Below are 23,507 nucleotides of genomic sequence, written 5' to 3'. Positions count from 1 at the left end.
AACAAGTTTGTGTGTTGGTGGAGGGGTGAAAGATGACACAATCCTAAAGATCATGCCATGAAATGAGACTAACAAAAGCAATTTGTGAAACATTGTGATAAAAAGGGGTAAAAGCAAAAAGCAAGGGTATTTTAAGAATTACCTCTTTGCAGTCGTCCATATAAATAGACAAGTAATGCAGAAATAGGCTGGTGCAGATACAGCTTATTGCTGGGAGTAAAATCCAGTCCAATGTTTGTCCAACTGTGCATTTTCGTCCACTTTGTGAGAAAATCCCACTTAGTGCAGAAATAACACACGTCTAACCCCACATACGTCTCCCCATAGAATGAAGCTAAGATGTAGTCAGTCTAATTTAGGAATACACTACAGATGTGCTAATTGGTCAGCTAATCAAAGGAAAATAAAACATTTGTATTAGGCAGCAATAAAAGACTGTGCCAACCTAAGTTTAAACAGATAACAGTTTCCGATAACATACTTTTAAACATAGATTGCAGGGATGAATTTCACAGAATAATGATCAGAGTAGTAGTAGCATGGATGAACATACTTTTAAACATATCTCTGTTGATAACATGACCATAAATCCCACCCCACAAGCTCGCTGCCTAGGTGTAATCCTTGATTTACGCCTATCCTTTGTTCCCCACATTGACTCTATATCTAAATCATGTTACATACATCTAAAGAACATTTCCAGAATCCGCACATATCTCACACAAGACACTGCTAAAACCTTAATTCATGCACTAATCATCTCCCGCATTGACTATTGCAATTCCCTCCTTACTGGTCTTCCCAAAAACAGACTCAAACCCCTAAAATCTATTTTGCATGCTGCGGCAAGACTGATTTTCCTTGCAAATAGCTATTCCTTTGTTGAATCACTCTGTATGTCTCTACACTGGCTGCCTGTCTTTTACCGAATCCAATATAAAATACTTTTACTAACCTACAAGGCCATCAACAAAGCTGCACCAACATACATCTCCTCTCTTCTCTCAAAATATCTCCCAACTCGGCAACTCCGTTCTGCAAAAGATCTGCGTCTCTCATCCACCCTCATTACATCCTCCCATTCCCGGTTACAGGACTTTTTTCGGGCTGCACCCACTCTATGGAACTCTCTCCCTCGCACAATAAGACTCTCCTCTGGTCTACAAAATTTCAAGCGTTCTCTGAAAACCTACCTATTCAGACAAGCTTATAATATTCCTCAACCACCCTCTTAACCTCACTACCTTTAGCCTGTTACACAATTTCACACAAGACAACTACCCCCTGACCAACATTGTTGTGTGACAGGATCATTTAGCTTATGAGTCACCTTACCTTTGCAGTCTGGCTGAGCCAAGATGCAAAATGTATACTTAACCTCATGTGTCAATCTCCCATTGTCCCATAGATTGTAAGCTTGCGAGCAGGGCCTTCTCACCTCTGTTTTACCCAGTTTGTTTATTAGTTTATTATGTTTGTCCCCAATTGTAAAGCGCTACGGAATATGTTGGCGCTATATAAATAAATGATGATGATGATGATTTTGTATAGTGTTCTAAATAAATGATAACTAGAATCTGATTGGTTGCTATAGGCAACATCTTCACTTTTCCAAACGCGCAATTAAGTACATATACCCCTAAATATTCTTAATCAACTTGTTAACTGATGCCCAGTGTCATTGTACGATTGTTACCAAGCTCAGACAACTGAAAGCAAACATAAGTGAAACGCCAAAACTTTGTTTTCATATTCTGTACCGATTAGGTAAAAATAAATATACGAGGTAAAAGATTTTCAAAAACAACTTGTGTGTGTTATGAAGAAAGCAGATTAAATATTTACACTGGTATAGTGTTATTTTCATTCAGTAAATGACTGTTAATAAATAAAGGGGAAACATGCTCATTGGCCCAGATATTTGGATAACCCAGCACATCTAATTAACAATGAACAACACCTTTTTCATTTAGTTTAATAACATATGAGGGGTTTCTGAGAATAATGCCTGAGAACATTTTATGCTTGATCTGTGAACCTTCATGCACACCACTGTTGAGGTTTCTGTATTGGTGATGGACACAAAAAGCTCAATAATAAACATTAGTTCCTTTGAAGAGAAACAAGAACCTAAAATGAAAAAAACAAACACAAAAAAATAACTGAAATGTCAGAGCAAATTCTTCTCTGTTAGCCTTGGTTGGCGGGATTTTCAGCGCTGCTGTGGTGCGATAGTTAATCTGCGGAAAGAAAGCTGTTGAATATCTGTTTGTTTTATTTTCACACATAGAGTTTAACTTTGTTTTCTCTGCTCTGTGTCACTTATTCCTATGATTTGCTCTGCTTTTTTTGTATAAAGATATTGTTTAAACAACCGCTCCAAACTACACCCTTGGAGACTTAGGAAATCCTTTGTGAATTAGAGAGTGTTAGGAAGGATTTCATGAGATTATCTTAAACAGCTTCTTTACATAAAAAATTATGAAATAAACTGAAAACCAGAACAGCTGTGGCATGTAACTTTGGATAGGTGAACAGAACTTTTGTATCAACAAGTGAAATATTCTCTGTTACATTTATCTGGTATTATTGACCCGCACTCATTTCACTATATATTCACCAAATCCATTCCACTGTGTTTAGAGGCATAAATTCCATGCGGGGATTTCAATCCCCTGCAGTGTGCTGTACTCCATCTTGTGATGGCACTAAAAGGCACATTGCAGGGTATTGAATCCCCCCCCATATGTTTTTTCTTGGCCATTTATACTTACTGTATGTTCAGTACATGTCTGGTAATCTGATTTTCACTTAATCACTTGCATGAAGGTTGATCCTAATCACGCAGGAATGTATTTCTGTTGTTGCTCACTGCTTGTTGTCATTTTCCGAGAAAGTCTCTCCCACATCCCTAATCACTGGCAATGTGTACTACTGCAGACCTTTTTATAACTTTTTGTCACTTTTTGGATTTTTATCAAACGCTGTACAGTACTGCCTCTACTCTTTAAGATTACAATTTATGTCAGTATATAGAGCAATAAAATAATGATCCTTACAAGGAGGGTTTTTTTTTTTCATTATATGTACTTCATTCTTAAATGTCTGGGTAAGTGTATCCTGGCACTTTAATGTGCCCAGTCATCTGATGATGACAAAATTAATTTTCCCCACAGCATTGGTGGTCTCAATAGCAAACCATGGGAAACTGGTGCCCTACAGTATGCATCTGCTCCTACAACTTCATAGGTTTTATTCCTGATGCTACTGGTCCTATCTGATGGTCCTCATACATATCTTTACTTACTTTAAGATCATTTATCCATTTGCTTCAGAATATAATATTGTAATTATTGCTTAATACACCAAAATTGTGTCTCTCACTTTTTGCCTAATTCCTTGCTAATTTGATTGACAGTTTATGTTGCTTAATTTGCTGCTATACAATATTGTTGCAAGTATATAACATTTGTTCTTTTGTGTAACTAGCTCCACAAACGGGCTCTATAAAATGAGCATAGACTAATTTATTTTATCAGCCTTTAGTATTCCATGTTTCTGTTTTGTGTGTTTACCATTATTATTTGTTAGGTCATGTGATGCATAGCCTATAATGTGGATATCAAAGAGAGTTCATTAATTCACAGGTTGCCTTAAATAATTGCATTAGCTATCAACCCTGATGGGGGAGTGATGCTTGAGTATGCCCTGTGTACCTCATATGTTAAATAAATAGACACTAGAAGTAACCCTTCCCCCAAATAAATGTAAGCACGCCTTTGTCCTCTCAGACCCTATGAAGAGTTTTTTAACTTTCTCATTACAGCAAACAACAAAACCAATTAGACCATTTCTGAGAGAAGTCTTTGTTCCTATCTGTGCCAATGGCAATTCTAACTTAATAAGGTCCTTATAGTAGATTATATAGGTTAATTGTATCTTTTGAGGGCTTGTAAAATGAGTAGACTTGGGAGAATTTGAATTCAAATTGTAGATGCTTATTCAGGTAACATGGAAATAAAGAAAATGTCAACAAACACAACAGCAGTATGTCCCTCAATTAGTGCCGCTTCCACTCATACATTCCCCCATTTACAATGCTTAGTTAAAGAATACAGATATTGAAAGTGTATAGAGTGTAATTCTTATGTAATGGATATTAAGTTATTATGGAATTATCTAACCCCTCTCCCCTCTGCAACATTCCCTACAGTGCACTAATGTCTCTACGAGTAGCATCAAACTATCACTATCACTTCCCTGCTTTTTTCTTGTATGGGGGTATGAAGCTAATGGAGGTAAATCAAGAAGGGCAATCTAAATTTCCCCTTCACAAGGGTCTGCATTTCAACTGCACTACTTGCATGTCACCAGAAGCTATATAACATACTTGCCAACCTTTTTAAACTTCTTTCCGGGAGATCCCAGACAGGGGGGCGTGGTTGGACGGCGGGAGGGGAGGGGTGCGGTGAATTGCGTCATTTTGGCCCCGCCAAATTCAAATTCATAGCGATTCATCGCAAATCGCGTCATTTTGACAGCAAGATTCCGTTTGCGGGATATTTGCCTGCTCTCCCGGGAGTCCGGGAGACCTACCCGAATTTCGGGAGTCCCCCAGACATTCCGGGAGAGTTGGCAAGCATGCTATGTAATATCACTGTAGCCGACAAAAGCCACATTATATATGCATTTCTAAAATGTATGAAAAAGTTAAAATAGTAATAGCAAGTACTGGAAATAGGTGTCATTTTTACTGACCTATTTTTTTTATTATTACTGCCAGGCACAAGATATACTGTTTTTTATGACTTCCATATCATCACAGTAAATATAAAGCTTAACCAAACATTGAAAAGGGGATAAGTGCACATAGGGCCTCATATAGAATTGGATGTGTCTGTCTCGTAGGTGCAAAATCTGCTGTTGCCTACTGCGCATGCAGATCGGGGCCACAGCCCTGGGGCGGTGGGTGTGGGGTAATAATTACATTTCTTATTTTTTCTTTTTTTTTTTATTATTCTTTTCTTTTAATAAGAAAAAGAAAAAGAAATAAAAGGTTGGGAAAAAGTTTTGTGGAAGATTTCTCAGTTACCTATTACCCGGGACAGGACAGCCATGTAGGCTGTACCATGGGGTCCATGTCTCGTGAAATTTAGGAAGTGAGTCATTAAGGAGGGCTGTGATATAATCCATGGATGAAATGTGCCATAACCTGTTTATAATTTAGGGTTTGTTAGGGGGGAAGAGTTTTTTTCCAAGCTCGGATAATTTACCGGCCTAACTAATTTTTAGTGCCAGACGGTCCATGACTTGCTTATGGAGGGAACAGGTTTATTGAGTATAAATATTGCGGGGTCCCTGGGAAAGTGAGCAGCTGTGAGTTGATGGAGAAGGGTCAATGCAATATCCCAAAGTGATTGAATATGGGGACATTCCCACCAAATGTGCAGGTGAGTACCCTGTCCACCACAGCCTCCCCAACACCTGTCTGATGTAGTTGGGAAAATGCAGTGGAGCTTGGTTGGGACCATATACTATCTTGAGTATTCTTTATAAGTTGTTTCTCTGACACTCGCGTTAATGAATACCTTAGCTACTCGTTTTTGAATTACTGACCATCCTTCATCAACCAAAACTAGCCCTTGTGTGGGTCTAGAGGGGGAAGGGGGGGGGTTAAGTCTAGTTTGAGAAGGAAGCAATATAACATTGCTATATTTCCTCTGCAACCTACTGCGTAAATACAGTTGCGCTCAAAGGGCATTAATTTTCTGAGTTTTTTAGCATGTATCTGTGAGTAAATGAAACTACAAATTTATAGGTATGAGAAGTACAAATATGTTGGGAGGCCATGTCTTTCTGGTAGCTCCGCAAATGTGGGAGTCGAATTCGCCCATTATGTGATGGAACCCAGCTATTTTTATGGACTTCCAAGTTCCAATGTACAATCATGGATTCTACATTTCCTGGCGGGAACTGGGGGTGTTTCCAAATTGGGGTTAGTGGAGAGGGATAAGGGGTCAATTTGAAGAGCTTATTCACAAAGTCCCATATGAAGAGAGTGAATTGGATCGTGGGACTTTCGTATGCCGATGCAGGCCTGTGACTCCCAGACAAACATGGAAGATAGCGCAACGGGGCCTCCGGGGTCATGGCGTTCTCAATATCCACCCATTTTTTTAAGCCTGGATTAGTATGCCAAGAAATCACGTGGTGTAACTGGGTGGCATAGTAATAATTAGAAAAAAGAGGTAGATCAAGTCCTCTTTCGTCGACTGGCTTTGCCAGAGTGGCACATTTGAGCCTGGGCCTTCTGCCTTCCCATATAAATTTACTACATGCTGACTGTAGTGCCCACAGAGCTGAGGGAGGAACCCGGACTGGTAAAGTTTGAAACAAATACAGCAGCCGTGGTTCATCTTTACTGCATTTATTCGCCCTGTTCAAGCAATATATAGGGACTGCCATTTGTTTAGGTCTCGACCAATACAGTCAATCAAGGGAAAGTAATTACATCAGTACAGGTCGGAGTAATGTCTTGTTATTGCCACACTTAGGTATCGTGTTTCCTGGGGGCACCATTGAAATTTTAATGAATACTCCAGATATGCTTTGCGTTTGGCTAAAACAAAGCGCACCATGGCCTTGGACTTGCTGTCATTGATCTTATATCTGGACAAACCCGTGGGAAGTTAGTTCGGAGAGAAGGTTGTGAAGACATATCCAAGGGTTAGTCAGGGTCAAAAGCACATCATCCGCAAACAGTGTTATTTTATATTGTTTAGGTCGTAGTTGGATTCCCAAAATATTTCTGTTGTTCCTAATTGCTGCTTCTAATGCTTCAATACAAAGTACAAACAGCAATGGTGATAGAGGGCAACCCTAACAGTGGCCATTGTGAAGGTGGAGAGGATTTGAGAACTGGCCAGTTGTCACGACTTTGTTACTGTACAGCTCTTACTCAACAACTTACTCTGAAAACCAAAAGTTATGAGGATTGAAAACATGAAGGGCCATTAGACCCTATCGAATGCTTTCTCCGCATCCAATGCCAAAAGCACTGACGGAGCTTTTTGGGTATTGATCCGATGTATAATATTAATAACCCTGTGAGTATTGTCAGACGATTGTCTGTTTGGGATAAATCCTACCTAATCAGGATTGATAAAACCGGGCAGGGCCCTGTTGAGTCTATTGGCAAAGACTTTTGCTTATATCTTAAGATCTGTATTTAATAGTGAAATTGGTCTATAACTATAGCACAACATATGGTCTTTGTCTGGTTTGGGGATAACAATAATTCTTGAGGAAGCAGAATCCAGGTGGAAAGTTTCGCCATTGAGTATGTACCAGGGCGGGAGCAAAATTATTATAGTAGCTCATTGAATAACCATCAGGGCCAGGAGCTTTGGAGGGTTTTTGGGCCTATATCTAGTTGTTTCTTGTCCAGCGTCTTGCCTATCTATTGCACATATTTAGACCAGTCTTCTTTACACCAGTTTTAGTTACTTTTAGTTATCTATAAATGTCATCTTGTATTTTACAGTTATAAATTCCTATTCAGTAAATTATTTTTGCATGTACTCACATTATAAATGCTTTGCCCTGACACCTGTGATGTCAGGCTCAGTAACAATACATCACCTGCCCCCTCTCACAGCAGCACAGTTTGATATAAAAACTAACTTGTCTTTTCCCCTTTTCTAAAATTAGCAAATCAAACCATGCAAATGAACCATACAATGAAAACTGTCCTTTTATTATCACAGCAGTCTTTTGTTTTCTACTTTGGAATTTGTTAAAAAGCTTTTGTTGCCACTGGTAACTGCAGCAGAATTTGTGGAAAGAGCATACTTAGAGGAAGACAATAGCAGAAAGAATAGACTGTGACACAGCTTTAAACGTTATTAAGTCTGCCTTGGACGGAGCCTTTTTCCTCTTTTCAGCTAAATGGAAGCAAAGTTTGGCAGCCTCCATGCTGTGCATTTGATTGATGTGCTGAACATCTGAAGCACTTTTGTGTCCAGCGTGCTCTTTATGAGTGCATAATGTGTGAATTCTCAAAAAAGGTCAGCCCTTATCACATGTAATCTAGGCCTCAACACAGATCAACAGTGACAGTCATACCCTGTAAGCGGGTGCACAGATCATCCTCCTCATGCACACAGCAGCTTAAAAAGGATTTTTTCTGACTGGATTTTTGATAGTCACTTGTATTCTGTGGAAAGCAAAATAAAAATAAAGGAGATCTTGATGGAATACAGGCCTAGAATAATACCCCGCCACGGTGAATGAGATGAGAGAAGAGGAGGCAAGGGAGAGAGGGAGGGCTGTATATTTATAACAAAAATATGTTTGTGTTTTTATGTGAAGTGCACTTGTCTCTTTTCTTAGTGTCTTGTAAAGTGGAATGTGGCATATTTTTGGAGTTGAGAGGAGAAAACTGGCATTTGCAAAACATGTGACTGCATCTCATTTTTGTTTATAATCATCATCATCATCAGCTATTTATATAGCGCTACTAATTCCGCAGCGCTGTACAGAGAACTCACTCTAAATTCCCTAACACACACATAGACAGAGAGACTAGCGTCAATTTGATAGCTGCCAATTAAACTACTAATATGTTCTATGTAATTGTGGAAGGAAAACCCACACAAACACGGGGGGGGGGGGGGGGGAAACATACAAGCTCCACACAGATAAGACCATGGTCGGGAATCGAACTCATGACACAATGTGCTGTGAGGCAGAAGTGCTAACCACTAAGCCACCATGCTGCCCATCTTATTATCAAAATAAAGTCATTTTCTGATGGGGGAATCTAGTACACATAAATAAATTATTTATCTTTTGAAGGAGGATCATTAATAAGTGGATAATATATTATAGCATCATCAACTCTAACATAAGGACCATTTGTCTATATATTTTCAAACCTTTCTAACTCACAATACATGAATTTCCAATTACCGTACTTGTTCTCTTTACTTGTAATATATGACTGACTGCGTAAACATTTGTATGTGTTCTTTATAAATTATAATGGACATAAGAAAAAAATGTAAATAGACTGTATTCTGTCTACTTATTTGTGTGGTTATGTGATTTTCTGCTGTACTGTGACCATTATGACCAGTAGAGTACATTAGTGAGTGCCATGGGTGACATATATGGTTGGAAATGTGTTACTTAAATGAGCTATTGTATATCAATATAGGATACCTTGCATACCTATAAATAAAAGACAATAATATTTAGACTGTGAAGGGCAATAGAGTTTACACATAGTTCAAATAGGGTAATTTCAGTGCCTGGTCTGGAGGCAGTGGTATGCTAATGTTCCCTATAATCATTGTAAATAGTGTGGTCACAATACAAGCTGGGCTTCATTTAGAGTTAGATGCAAAGCCCGTCTAAGAAGTGTAGGAGTGGGAGTGTGCCGCAGCTTGGTAGGGTATTATGAGTAACAAGCAACCCCAGTTGCGTTCCACTCGTAATACCCTACCGAGCTGCGAGCATTTCATGCAGCTAGCTAACTGCTTGCACCACCTAATTCCTGCCGCAGAGCTTTAGCCCTTTTTTGATGTGTGTGCCTCACTGCGTCTAGGATTTACTTACAGGGTCACACCTTCACAATTCCGCGTTCTGCCCTTTTCCTCGTAGTAAGCCGCAAGCTGTCGCAAGTGTTAATTGCGTCCAAGATGCAGGCGGATATGGTGCTTGCTGCACATGCGTTATAGTGGGTTTTTTGGTCCTCGCGCCTAAAACGGACTTTGCGTCCGACTCTAAATGAGGCCCATTATGAGCAGATGTGTGCAATAGAAATGCTACTTAACACTTACAAAAAGTACAACTTACTTCCACAAATTGCTTTGTATATGCCTCAAGTAGAAACAAGCAATATTACTACAATAATGGCAATGTTTATTTAATGAATGGGTGCATAAAGATAGTTAGCATTAGGTATGATTTTGCTCAAGTGTAACACAGCTGCAACAATGTAAAGAGTGGTGGCCACCGTTAAACCATATCCAACCAGCATGTTTCAATGGCTTCTGTCTGTTTGTAAGAAGTGCATAGCTTTTCAAGTGTGATCATAAAAAAGCACTGAAGCACATGAGTAAGAACACTATCTTAAGTTAAGCTTATTTAGTATAATGGTGCAGACAGCACTAAGGTACTGTAACCCATAGTAATTAATTAGATCTTAGATTATAGCTGCTTGCTCTAGAGTTAATCAATTTTTTTGCTATGGGTTGCATCACCTTTGGGTTCTTTTCAGCACATTATTAAATATATGTTGTGTAGGAATGTATAGGTGCTGTTTAAATATTTACTATTAAAATGACACAGATTTCACGCTACTGTGCATAGAAATCACTTATTCATAAACAATACATATTCCAGCAATTGGTGGAAAGACTGGAAAAAGTCACTAAACTGTCGATGGTACAGCAACACAAAGTGTAACCCATTTCCCAAACCAAAAATATATACAGAAATAAAAACACATGGGGAGAATGGATCAATACTTCAATTCACAAAATTAAGTATTAATAAAAAATGTGCAGGTGTGTATTTATATTTATTATTATTTTATAGCTAACAACGTGAGTAAAATGTAACAGCTCATAAAAACCCACGTTCCGTAGTAAGATTTACAAGGTCTGGGCAGTGAATCAACTTCAACTAGTGGTGGCATGCGCATAGTGGTGAAGAGGTTAACAGGTATTGTCAAGATAAGGCTAGGAAGTGTACACAAACTCTCATCTGGGCAGTCAATCACAGCTTCTGTTTTTAGCAATGAAGTCTGGCTTGGGATCTCTTTGTTGTGTTCCCCCACGAGGTGATCAGTTGAGCTCTATGTGGTGACAGAACTTGCTTGTAACAGGCTTGATTTCCACATTCTCTTCTCAGGCTGCCCGGCAGACTCGTCTGAGGACCTGACAGTGCTGGAGTTGGGACTAACAGGAAAAGGAAAAAAAAATTGTAGCGTGGACTTACTACATCCACAAGGATAAGAGCATCTACCCTGCAGCTCTACTGCAATAGGAATGGGCTGGTTTGAAGATCCAAGCTGGCAGCTGCATGTTTCCTTGATAATGCTCCTGTCCCTGCATACCAGAGGTAAGTTAGCAATGTTACTATATGTTTTGCTGTCACTGGAATAGACAACAAGATTGCAAATATAAAGTTATCAAAGTGAAACTTTTGGACAAGCACCCCTGTGAGATGCAACCTTACTGTCGTGGAGTAGATACTCTGCATAGTGTTAGATGGATCTAGTGGTGCCAAACATTATCTTTTGTTTCTTTTACGATGTCTTTACAACAACTCATGTGCAGTCCTGTTTATTTGTTATACAGAGTTTCTTAGACGGCACGCGACTTCTCTGTGACACTAGCACTTAATTCAGAACATACTGCACGTTTATCTGTTGCTTTGGGAAAGAAATGTTCTCTTGACCGCAGAAAAGTGAACCCAGCCAGTGGTGCAGTGTTTTTTATTTGCAAATCGTTTGTTATGCATTAAAACAGCTTTTAAAGTACACTCGTTCCTCTTAGACAGCTTTTTGGAGCTTCTTTTTAATCTCCCTGCTTATGTGTTTGTCACATTTCAGTAAGATAATAATTCATCTTATCCTTTTATCTCCAGTGCAAAAAAAAAAAAAAAAAGTTTTTGTGTGTGTTTTATTTTGCCATGAATTAGTGAGTCTCGGCAGGCACTGCAGGGCTCCTTGGTGGAATAACATTCTCATTCCCCCCTCTGAAACCCACACTGGGCTGAAGAAGGGCAGCAACATTAACACTTCGTTTAAATTATTTTTTCCCCTGCTTATTTAAATTCATAGATGCTTCTCTCCATACTTGCATTGATAAAACTTTAAGCAAGTGTTTTTCTCTATTAAGTTTGACCAGTTTGTCAGAAATAATAATCATATAATATAATACATTTTGGTGTGTTTTTTATGCCAAATGAAACCAGAAGTTATTACAAAGTAACAACTAGAAGTATTTTTATTGGTTTGTATTTATCATGTTCTAGGTATTTGATTATACGCTCATATGATTTAACATAATTAACTTTTTTTTGTAAATTATGAGAACCAGATATATATATTCAATTAAAAATATGACTTTAAGAAAATCAATATATTAATTTACACTTTACACAAAGTATCAGTAACATTAGTTTCCTCTGTATCTCTTGCAATTGTGTTGAATGCACAATACTTACAGTGTTTAATGCTGACCACCAAGCTTAGTACAAAAACGTATGCAGTTAGTATTTACTGATTCCAGGATAAATGAAGAACATTTCAAACCAGATGTAGAAAGCCTATGTTATGTCTTTACAAAGGAGAAACTTTTTGTCATGGTCTATTTGGAAGTTAGTTCAATAGCATGTCCTAAATAGCAAATGAAAGCAGATCAAATGGTATTTCGTAAATGTAACTTAGACATATCTTGTGTTAATAAGAATAGCTAGGTTTTATATGTTTTATGTGATATTTAGGCACAATGGTCAAAAGTGGATTTTTTGCATTAACTGGATATAAAAAATAAAAGGAGAGATTGTAAAGTGCTACAGAATTTGCTGGCGCTATATAAATGATGATGATGATGTTGATGATGATGAGAGATGTAAGTTACAATGTTGGTCAGGTTAGCTTATTACCCAGTAGTATTGCCCCTTCCGAAGAAGTTGGTTCATATCATATAGGGCATATAGGGCATATCCCAGCACTTTCAGCACAGAGCCAGTTGCATTTGTCATTACAGTTATAGTCCACAGTATTCATTTAAAATGTAATATGTAAATAATTACCACCAATACAACTCTAGGTTATAATCTGTCAATATTGTTACACTTTTTCAGTGATTGCTATGATTCTGTGAAAATCACTTATGTGCCTTCAATCTAAAAATGACTGTAATTGTTGTCTATATGTGAGTTGATGTGAGGATCTGTGTATTGAGTTGATAAACACACAGGATAACATTATTATAATACATTATTAACCTACGTTGTCTGTATGATCATTCTTTACAGCCTAGTGATATTGATGCACTGGGTCCTAATATACAATGGATTTATTACTCTATACTGCCCACGGAATAAATCATAGGTGGTATATATGTATCACAGCCAATGTGCAAGTTCTTGGTGTACTGACTTTTTCTGCTGATAAATACAACATACTAATATAAGATAAATAGTACATGCAGCTAGGTCTCATTGCTTTAATGTTTTATCATGACAACATAGGACACAAGAGAACACTTTAGGTGGTACATTGTAAATACGCAAGTTTTTATTCAGGGTATCTTATAGACTTCAATTATTTTGTCGCATATTAAGACAGAAAATATTGATGGCACAGTTATGACATGTTAAAGGTACCAACACTTCCTCCTCATTTAAGCATATTGTAGTTTAAATAAAGCAGCAATCCCATAAAAGAATGAGGTGTTTTTTTTTTTTTTTTTTAACATAAATCACTGTGGCAGGCTATAAGAAGTTTTCCTTGGCTTGTTTCTTCAGGCTGCTATAACTGATTTATAATTCTGCACAATTTCAGCCATGTCAAATAACTACCATGTCAACCACAGTGACATGGCACATGATGTAACGAGCAGAGAAGCTTTGGAACGGCTCTCTGAGCTCAGTCTGCGCTGTAACCTCCCCCCCCCCCCCTCCCCACTCTGCAATTGCATTACACGCTGAGAATCTGAATCTGTGCGTGTGGCTGGCAAGTATACTTGCCTGCCCTCAACAGAGATTTTGAAAAGGAGATAATAACTTGTAGGACAGCTAAGGGAAATGATAATTAGATGAATGCTTAAAGGAAACTAAAGTTGCTATTTAAAGACAAAAACAATCTACATGGCATTGCTGCTTTAAGTGGAATTTAAAAAATTCAATCCCCACCTCAGACCACCCTGCATCTCAATGGGGCGCACTAAGTTAGTGGCAACATAGCTCATTACTCGTATTTACAAGTACATTTATTTTATTTTTATCTCTATATATTAGGTACTAGGTACTATGGGATTTAAATAAAATATATAGCAGTACAATGTTCAGAATACTAGAAATCAAACTTTAATAAATCTGTTTATTGATTTGCATGTATTCGGATTGTTCACCGTGCTATTATTGAAATAATTTCTATATGAATTGTAATTTTAGTACAGGGCTCACTTTTTATGATTTCAGCTTAATACTAGGCCAAAACTGGTGTTGTAGGGGGGGAATTGTTGTAAAGAGGAAAATATCTAATGGAGTTAATTCATTTTAATGCACTTTGTGCAGAGAATGTAAATGGTGATGGGGTTGACATGGTAAATGAGTGGTATAAAGAGGTAGCATAATATATTGTTACAATCTCACCAATGAATGTTTAGTAGAAACTGAAAGTGTTTATGTAATTCTAGAAACTGGTGAGATAGAAGTTTTTTGAATGGGAACAATTTACAGACCACCAGGACAAACGAGTAATTTGATAGATTATTACTAGAAGAAATCACTGAGATGTCAATGGAAGGTGAGGGGATGATTATGGGAGATTTCAATATGCCTGTTGTAGACTGCAATCCGCCTATAGCTAAATAAGTCAGGAGTAGTTATCTTGTGGATTGCTTGTGTGGGGAATCTCTCAAGCAATTAGCTAGGGAACCAGCACACAAGGAAATAATTCTCAAGCAATTAGCTAGGAGGCCAACACACAAGGAAGCAATTCTTGACTTAATTCTCACAAATGACGGTGTAGTATGATGTGTCTGCTGGTAAAGAAGTAGACGTTTAGCGACTTTCAGTCAGTGTGCTTTAACATACAGGCAGTAGTAAAGCAGTCCAGCACCAAAACAAGGGTTTAAGTTGTTAGTAAGACTGACATTAGTCACATGACAATTAATTTATGCACCTCTGTGACAGCGTGGGAATTGATAGGCGGTGTGCATGAATAGTGGCGTCAACTAAAAAAAGCATTACTAGATGCAACAGGGTTGTTTTGTGTCAGTTGTCTTAGTAAAAGCTAAAGGAAAATGAAGTCAATATGGTTCCCCCAGTTATTAAAGGTCCTCAAGAAACTGCATGTAAACAGAATCATTCTGAAGAGGATAAAAAAAAGCATATAATGCTAGTGCAAAAGAGACTAAGCACACAATAAAATGTGCTAAAACATACACAGAAGAAACATTGTAAAAATGTTTTAGTTACATTTACTAAAGGAAAAAAGCAAAGGGAGGAATACAAAGGCTAAAAGCGTAATATTGTGTATATATAGAATAGAGATGCTTGAAAATTCTATATTGACTAAAAATTCTATTGAAATTCACCGAACATTCACGCTGCAGTCGTCAAATTGACCCTTCAAACTGTGGGTTCAAATTTGCATCTCGTATTCGAGGTTTGTCATTTGAGTTAAAATGTTTAGTTTTTGTTTTAAACACTATTTAAATAATATTTTAATTAGTAAAGAAGTATTTTGGCATCCAAAATGCTGTGAGAGCATGTCAAACAAATCTAGTGGATTATTATCACTAAAGTGATAGATCAGGGGTGATCAGTGGCTATAACTTATTTAGATTTTAGCAAGGCTTTTGTTATAATATACTACAATAGATGGATTCAGAAACTGAAAACTCTTGGATTATTGAAAGATAGTGGAACGGATAATGGTTTGGTTAACGGACAAGAATCAGTGTTGTAGTCAACGTTGTAAGCGCAGATGAAGGTCTGGTCACCAGGGGAGTACCTCCGAGATCAGTCATGGGTCCTGTTTTGTTTAGCATATTCATGATATTCTCTGGCGCAGATGGAACCCTGATGGAACAGAGAAACAAATATAGTGTTTACTTCAAATTAGTTACTATTTGCATTAAAAGTGTAAACTTCACACTGTCACACTGACCTATTGGTAGGTGAAATTGGAACCTTTACACTCTAGAGGCCTGAGTCATGAAGGAAAGTAAGGCAAAAAAAGGGAGTAATTGTTCTCCGGGACAAACCAGGTTACAATGCAAGGGGTGCAAATTAGTTTATTATTTTGCACATAAGTTAAGCACTGGCTGTTTTTTCATCTAGCACACAAATACTTGATAGCTTTATTTTTACACTGAAATTTAAAGTTGATCTAGGACATGCCCTACCCCAACTATAAATCTGTATCCACATTTTAAATTTACCTCCCCCTTCAATGCAACATGGTTTTGCCCAGGTGCAAAGTTACTCCTTTTTTTATGCTTTGTGACTCAGGCTCTAGGTCACTATTCTGTATATATTTTCAGATTTCTCCAGACAGAGACCAATAGCGCATTTTACAGTTTTAGTTCAAATGGCAAATAATTTACAGTACACAGTATATTTATCTTTCATCTGTATCGCCGAATATAAATTCATTGAATGAGTGGAAAAAGCTGGTAGAGTTACTTGCCGGAAGCAGGGCCGGATTAACCATAGGGCTAACTGGGTTACAGCCCAGGGGCCTCGGGCATACAGGGGGCCCTTTTAAGTGCTCAGTAGCAGTATTGACCGGTCGGGGGCGGGGGTACCCCCGGCCCGATCAATGCTGCTGAGCACTTTCACTGCGGTCCTTCCCCGGCGCGCTGTAGTCTCTCTACTGAGGAGATCTCGTGAGTCTCACTCTCACGAGAACTCCTCAGTAAAGAGCATACAGCGCGCCGGAGAAGGACCGCAATGCCAGGAGAAGGAGGCAAGTGCCTTGGGGGCGGCTCGGCTCACCGGGGGGGCAGCTCAGATCATGGGGGGGGTGGGGCCCTCACGGGGGAATGGAGGCCCCCTTAGCCCAGGGGCCTCCATTCCCTTAATCCGGCCCTGGCCGGAAGAGGTGGTTGTAGCAGGAGCAGGGCCATCTTTTCCATTGGGCATGATGGGCAGGTGCCTGGGGGCCCCACGGGCAAGGGGGCCCCATAGGCAAGTCTCCTAATAAGAATAAATAATCCTGCAAAAAAAAAAATCCTGCAAAAGAAAAACTTCAAGGGTCACTGAGCGAGTACATTTAAAAAAAGCAGTGCACCGGGGCCCCTTTATATATATATATATATATATATATATATATATATATATATATATATATATATATATATATATATATATATATATATATATATATATATATATGGGCCCCGATGCACTGCTTTGCCCGGGGGCCCGTAATGTTGTTAAGATGACCCTGAACAGGAAGACGGAGGAAGGTATATTGCCCCTTTATAGCTTACTGGTAAGAACTCACAAAAAGACATGAATTAAATAGTAAAAAAAGAGTCAGAGATGGGCTACTAAAATGATGCATAGGCTGTATAACAAAACTTAACAAGAAACATTTCAAGAACTGAACATGTACAGCTTAGAGGAGAGAACAGTGGCGGATGCAGGGGGGGGGAGCAATCGCCCCCCCTGGCGGGAGCTTGCTGCCCACAGCTGCACACTATGTGCAGGTCCGCTCGGCAGTGACAGGCAGGGACAGTGTGCTGCCCGGCTGCTCTGATTGTGTTTAAAACACAATCAGAGCAGCCGGGCAGCACATTGTCCCCTGCCTGTCACTGCCGAGCGGACCTGCACATAGTGTTGAGCCGCCGGCAACCTCAGAAGTCAGAAAGGGGGCGGGGCCTAAATAGCCCCCCTAAATCGCCCGGGGTACAACCATTTTCTAGATCCGCCCCTGGGAGAGAATGGACAGAAACACTCAAATATATCAAAAGTTAAAACGGAGGGAGGAAGACTGATACATAACATAAGGGATAACTTTACAGAAAGGATGATAGATCCCTGTGGTAGTCTCTTAGCAGTTTTGCTCGTCATTTATACAGTAAATTAATTGCAGGAATGCATGCAACAAATATATTACTATTGTTAAGACTTAGATAGAAGATGTTAAGAAAAAGACCATAAAAAACCCCAACACTCCAACTAAAGGAAAAACAAGAACACACTGAAAAATGGGCAGACTGGATGGATCTGTAGGTTACTTTCTGATTTGAAACTCTATGTTTCTAATATCTAAAGGAACATTCAGTTCATATGCTAATGTTTGACTCTGCTCTGGATAAAAGCTTCCCCTCTTCATGCTGTTTAGTGAATCCCTCCTATCTCCATCTACATTGTAAGTCCAAGGCTTGCTGGCTTTTTAAACTCATTTCAATTACAAATTCACAATCAATCATGTTATTCACTTTCTAGTATCGCATGACATCTAGTGTAGGACAGGCCTCATCATTCACCTCCTCTTTTCAATGTATTGTTGTGTGTGTAATGCCTCTGTAGCCATAATGAGCATGGGAATCCACATAGAAGATATAGGTCTCTTATTTGTATTCCATGTGCAGTGTGAGATGTACATGTAGTGCTAAATAGAAATTCCAATGGGGAATGTAATAGTTTATTAGACTACTTACTCTCCATTACTAACAGGTCTAGTGGGACTGCCGGAGAGAGCATATAGGAATGGATGCGAGTAGAATACTTGAAAAAAACGATTTGTATATTTTTCACATAGTGTTGGCAAACCATGTCATATATTATACACATATGTCTCAAATGTTCCTCTTTGCATATAAAGGACTTCATTTAGAGTCGGACGCAAAGTTCGTTTTAGGCGTTTCCAACAGAAAAAACACTACCACGCATGTGCAGAAAGCACCAAATCCGCCTGCATCTTGGATGCAATTAACACTTGCGACAGCTTGCGACTCACTATGAGAGAATGGGAGGAACACGGAATCGTGAAGGCCTGACCATGTAAAATACATTCTAGTCGCAGTGAGGAGCAGACGCAACACACGTCAAAGCAGGGCTAAAGTTGTGCGTCAGGAATTAGGTGGCACAAGCGTTAGCTAGCTGCAGGAACTGCTCACAGCTCGGTAGGGTATGAAGAGTGGGACAGAAGTGGAGTTGCTTGCCACTAGTAATACCCTATCAAGCTGCGGCACACTCCCACTCCTACACTTCTTAAACAGACTTTGCGTCTGACTCTAAATGAGGTCCAAAGTGCATATAAATTTCCTTGTAATTGTTTCTTTTTTTATATTTTGAATCTCTTCAAAAGAAACATTATACGTATGAACGTAATTTCAGATATAGGTACCACAAACTTCTAAGATCAATTTGACAGGAGACTGGTATCCCTGTCTGTAGATTCCTCTCCTCACTAACATAATCCCATGAGTGGACAGGTCACTGCATCCAACAAGGCTAGCTCTCTATGCTGCTTGACCTTTCTGAAGTTCCTCTTACAGGTTCTGCTATTCTGCCCTTTTCAAACCAGAGATCACAGGAAAGAACAGGAGATGAGGGTTGATCATAAAATGCTGATTTGACCCTAGTTAAGGGCACCATTGAAACACATTAACATATGCTCCTATGTCCATTGTTGTTTGCATTATTTGTAATGTCAGTGTATTATTGTATTTGTGTTGCCTGCAGCATTTTGTGTTTTATGTTAATTTATTTCCTGGAAGTTTGCTGAGATGTACTTACAGACCTGTGTATATAGTTTTAATGAAAGGATCATTAATGTGTATATGTTTACCTTGATGTTACTTGCCCTCTCTGAATATTTTCTATATTTATATTAATTTACATGTATAATAAGTACAACTGGGTATGTAGGGATATATCTTTATCTTGTATGTGGTCATATACTGTAATATTAATGAATAAAGTGGGAAATTACCATATTTAGCCGTAATTAGAGTTTGTTATTACCATTTAGAAAAGGAAGTTCTGTAATTATCATCATCGGAAGTTCTGTAATGTGTTAATTTGTCAATAATTGAGTCTGAATTCAGAGTGCATTAATTATAAAGCAGCTAAATCACATTATAATTATTTAGTAATGCCACCAATATTCTCACTAGTATGCCTTAAATTCATAACAGTGACGGTGACTTGCCTTATTCATGTCTGATTATTAAACTTTTCAGGACAATTTAAGCAATAGGGGCCTGATTCATTAAATAAGAAACTTCTTAATTTAAGTTCCTTAAGTCTCCTGGACAAAACCATGTAACAATGCAAGGGGTGAGAACTAGTTTTCTGTTTTGCACATAAGTTAAATACTGACTGTTTTTTCATGTAGCACACAAATATCATCTTTCAATTTCAGTGTACAAATAAGCTATGAAGTATTTGTGTGCTACCTGAAAAAACAGTCATTATTTAACTCATGTGCGAAACAGAAAACTAATTTTCACTCCATGCATTGTAACATGGTTTTGTCCAGGAGACTTAAATAAGAAACTTCTTAATTCAAGTTACTTAATGAATCAGGCCCTAGCACAGTAAATTACACAGTTGTACTTTCTCTCTAGTAGGGAACCAGAATAATAAACACCTATATGTGCAATGACATTATCAGTGACATCACTTCATACATTACTTATGTAAGTTTCACCTCCGTTAAAATGTTTGTTTGAAAGGTACCTAGAAAGAGACATTGGTGTGATGCAAAAATATATGCCTAGAAAACAAGTCTCCGTAAAACGTCTGTTGCGATACAATGATTTAACTAGAGAATTGTTGGCAAAAATATTTCAGTTATGTTTGTCTGTCAGTGTGCATCAGTTCCAGCTCTCAACAAAGTACTTTGCTTTGGATACAATTCACAAATACAGCTGCGTTTTGTCAGTGATTATCCAGTAATTGTGATGATACTCTTGGATGGTCTATGCGAGATACAGCTTAATGAGTGACAGAATTTGTACTGCTTGAATTTATATGGTAATATTGTGATGATCAAACTTTTGTACGTCTGTCATGATGATAAATGACATTGCTTTGTTTATGAAAAGGTATATATTACTTGCAAAAGCTGGATAGTGACCTCGGCAATGGCTAGAAGTGAGTTTGCCAAGATCGGCATGTCTCTGATTAGCCACACAGCTCCATGTAAATTTCTGTAAATTTCAGATCAGAACTATGTGTGAAACGCTCGAGAGTTTTTTTTAAAGAAAGTTTATCATCACTAATCTAGTGTGTATTTTTTCACGATTGTTCCTATTTTTATAAAATCACACACAGATTAGCGCAGCAACACGACATAGACTATGAAACAATATGTGCTCAGTTTGATGGGCAGATATAGCTGCCCATCAAACTGGGCAAAATATGGGCAGATCAGGATCGGCATCCAGTTTTAAAGTAGACCCCCCCTCTCATCCCACTTTCGCAAAGTATAGGCTTGGTTTTGTTAGTGAAAAAGCACACTAAGATAAACCTGTGTAGCAAGGTTTACCTGTTGTAAATTTGGACACTTGAAATAGACATAGTGTATGTGCCATCTTGTTGTCAAGATGCATCCTCCTCAGTACATCCCAAGTGGCAAGGACGTGATGGCTCTATGTGTGGGACTTGAAGATGCAGTTTGTGTCTTGGCTCCGCCCATCTTTGCAGGAGAATAGCCTGATCTCTTCGGAGTTTAGAAGCTCTCTCCAGAAATCAGCAACGTCCCAGACATTTTGGTAGAGTAGGCAACTATAGTATATTTCAGTCACCATACATATTCTTCTGATAAAACTAAGGGTTCACAAGCCATGGGAATGGCTTGATCTTTGCCAAGATCACTGCCTATTTCTAATAGAAGCAGTGAGGAGAACGTCACTGGTCCATTACAAACATCAGGGGATTCACCAATGTGGGAGGAATGCTGGATCCTAGCAGAGATGGTGATAACACCCCAAGTATTGCTTAGCAAATATTGTTTGTTAAGTAGACTTCCCCATGCAAAGACATGGGAAGACCTACATTAAACCTGAAAAAAGCCCTATAACTTTTGATAAATATGCTCATAAATCTGCACTCTCTAATCCAGATACTGTGCATCAAATGCATTTTTTCTTACCATTAGCTTGCCTACATAAAATCAATGTAGTCACACTAAAACAATGCTACATTTACTGATAAATGGGATGACAAAAGTGAGCCTAGTATCTAAACACCAAACTCCTCAGTATCCATATATTCCAGTTATCATCTGCTCTCTGGTTGTCTTGTCATCAGATATCTCTGTGAATATATCTCTGCTAAAAGTGAAATAGGACAAATAAACTGAAAATATATACCTCAGGCTTTAGTGAGCATCACATTTCTGAGTCATGTTAGTACCTTTGTTTCATTCATTTTGTAATGTTATAGCTCTGCAATTTTATTTATTTTACCCCATTGGCCATAATGATGATCATCTTTCCTTTTGGTGGAAATAAACCTAATAAATCATATAGTAAAGTTGTGTAATCTGGAAGTTTAGAGTAATAACTTATACCAGCAACATAAACACTGTAGAAAAGGAGTGGAACATGGCACTGCTGGGCACCATAGCAAAAGAGCAGAGGTGGGACTCTTCTTGGCATACGTGGCTCCGTCACATCCATAGTTCTGACAGCAGAGTGTGTGCCTTGGATGGGTGATCCGGCATTGCTGGGTCACGCTCACCTTCGGGCCTTATAGTGGGTGGTACCCCTTGCAGTGGTGGTATTTCCACCGCTGCCGAAGATAACGTGAACCAGTACTTTATGCTGTCTTTTGCGTTCGACTATTTATAAAGCTCTTGATTATTGTAAAGCTGTTTTCATATTACGCATTGTCTGCTGGAAAATTCAGACAAACTTTTTGACATTTGTTTCAATTGAATCCAGACTGTGCTTTCCCGTTTTCCTCTCTTTGTTCCTTCATTAAAACAGAACTCGGTAGGCAGCCAGCAGAGCTCTGGGACCTATGATGCTTTTTATAAATTGTTTAATAAATTGTAGGAACTGTTAACCTTGCTGCTGATGAGAAGCACCGTTTAAATGTGATTCTTCTACAGCACAGAAAAATATATGTGGGTGAAGTTTCCCTTTAATGCACACTTGTTAATAAAATGTATATGGCACTATAAAGTTAGCTAAGCATAAAGAGTGAGCATTGTATTTAATTCCATTGGTACTTGAATAAATATTTTAATTTGCACATGAACATTGACAATATGGTGGCTCATGAATGAGCAATTTACTGCTAATCTTATTTTTGTAAGTCCTGAATTTGAGCCAAAACCATAAATGTTGGATGATACTAAATTTAAACATATAGGTGATATCTGCAATAAGGGGTTTATTTTAAGAAGGTTTAAGGAGTATTTTTTCTGGACAGGGTAGGTTAAATAACAGCTGAGCCGTTAAAATGAACCTTTAACTTACTTGCAGGTCTTCTGAATACCATCCATTCATCATAAACAGTTTGATGCAAGTAACAGTTTAATACATTTAAAGGCTTAATAAATTTTATGGATATGCACATTTTAAAGGTAATTTACATGAGTATTTATTCTGCTTTCATTGCTCAACTTATATTGTCATAACAAAATGGTACGCACAACATCTCAACATATGGAATTGTGATTCAGCAAATGGATTTGATTGACCTGAACCAAATAATGTAATTTTATCTGTCTGCCTGTCTGTCTATCTAATCTATCTCAGTTGGGCACCCAATGACCCCAACTCTCAGGC

The 23,507-nt window shown here is 38.4% G+C and overlaps 1 protein-coding gene across 3 annotated transcripts in view; it reads left to right on the top strand.

Annotated features, from left to right (window-relative positions):
• BMPR1B (bone morphogenetic protein receptor type 1B) overlaps nt 1-23,507 on the top strand; it is a 349,352-nt gene that overhangs the window by 236,191 nt on the left and 89,654 nt on the right. For all 3 annotated transcript variants that reach the window (XM_075201541.1, XM_075201552.1, XM_075201561.1), the window contains one exon: nt 10,918-11,127. In XM_075201541.1, the coding sequence (XP_075057642.1) occupies nt 11,055-11,127 (73 nt within the window). In that variant the 5' untranslated portion in view covers nt 10,918-11,054. The remainder of the gene's footprint in view (nt 1-10,917; nt 11,128-23,507) is intronic.

This window comes from Mixophyes fleayi, chromosome 1 (assembly GCF_038048845.1).
Source record: "Mixophyes fleayi isolate aMixFle1 chromosome 1, aMixFle1.hap1, whole genome shotgun sequence".
Classification (NCBI taxonomy): domain Eukaryota; kingdom Metazoa; phylum Chordata; class Amphibia; order Anura; family Limnodynastidae; genus Mixophyes; species Mixophyes fleayi.
The sequence above is the reverse complement of the archived record's forward strand: the minus strand, read 5'-3'. Positions and strand labels throughout refer to the sequence as shown.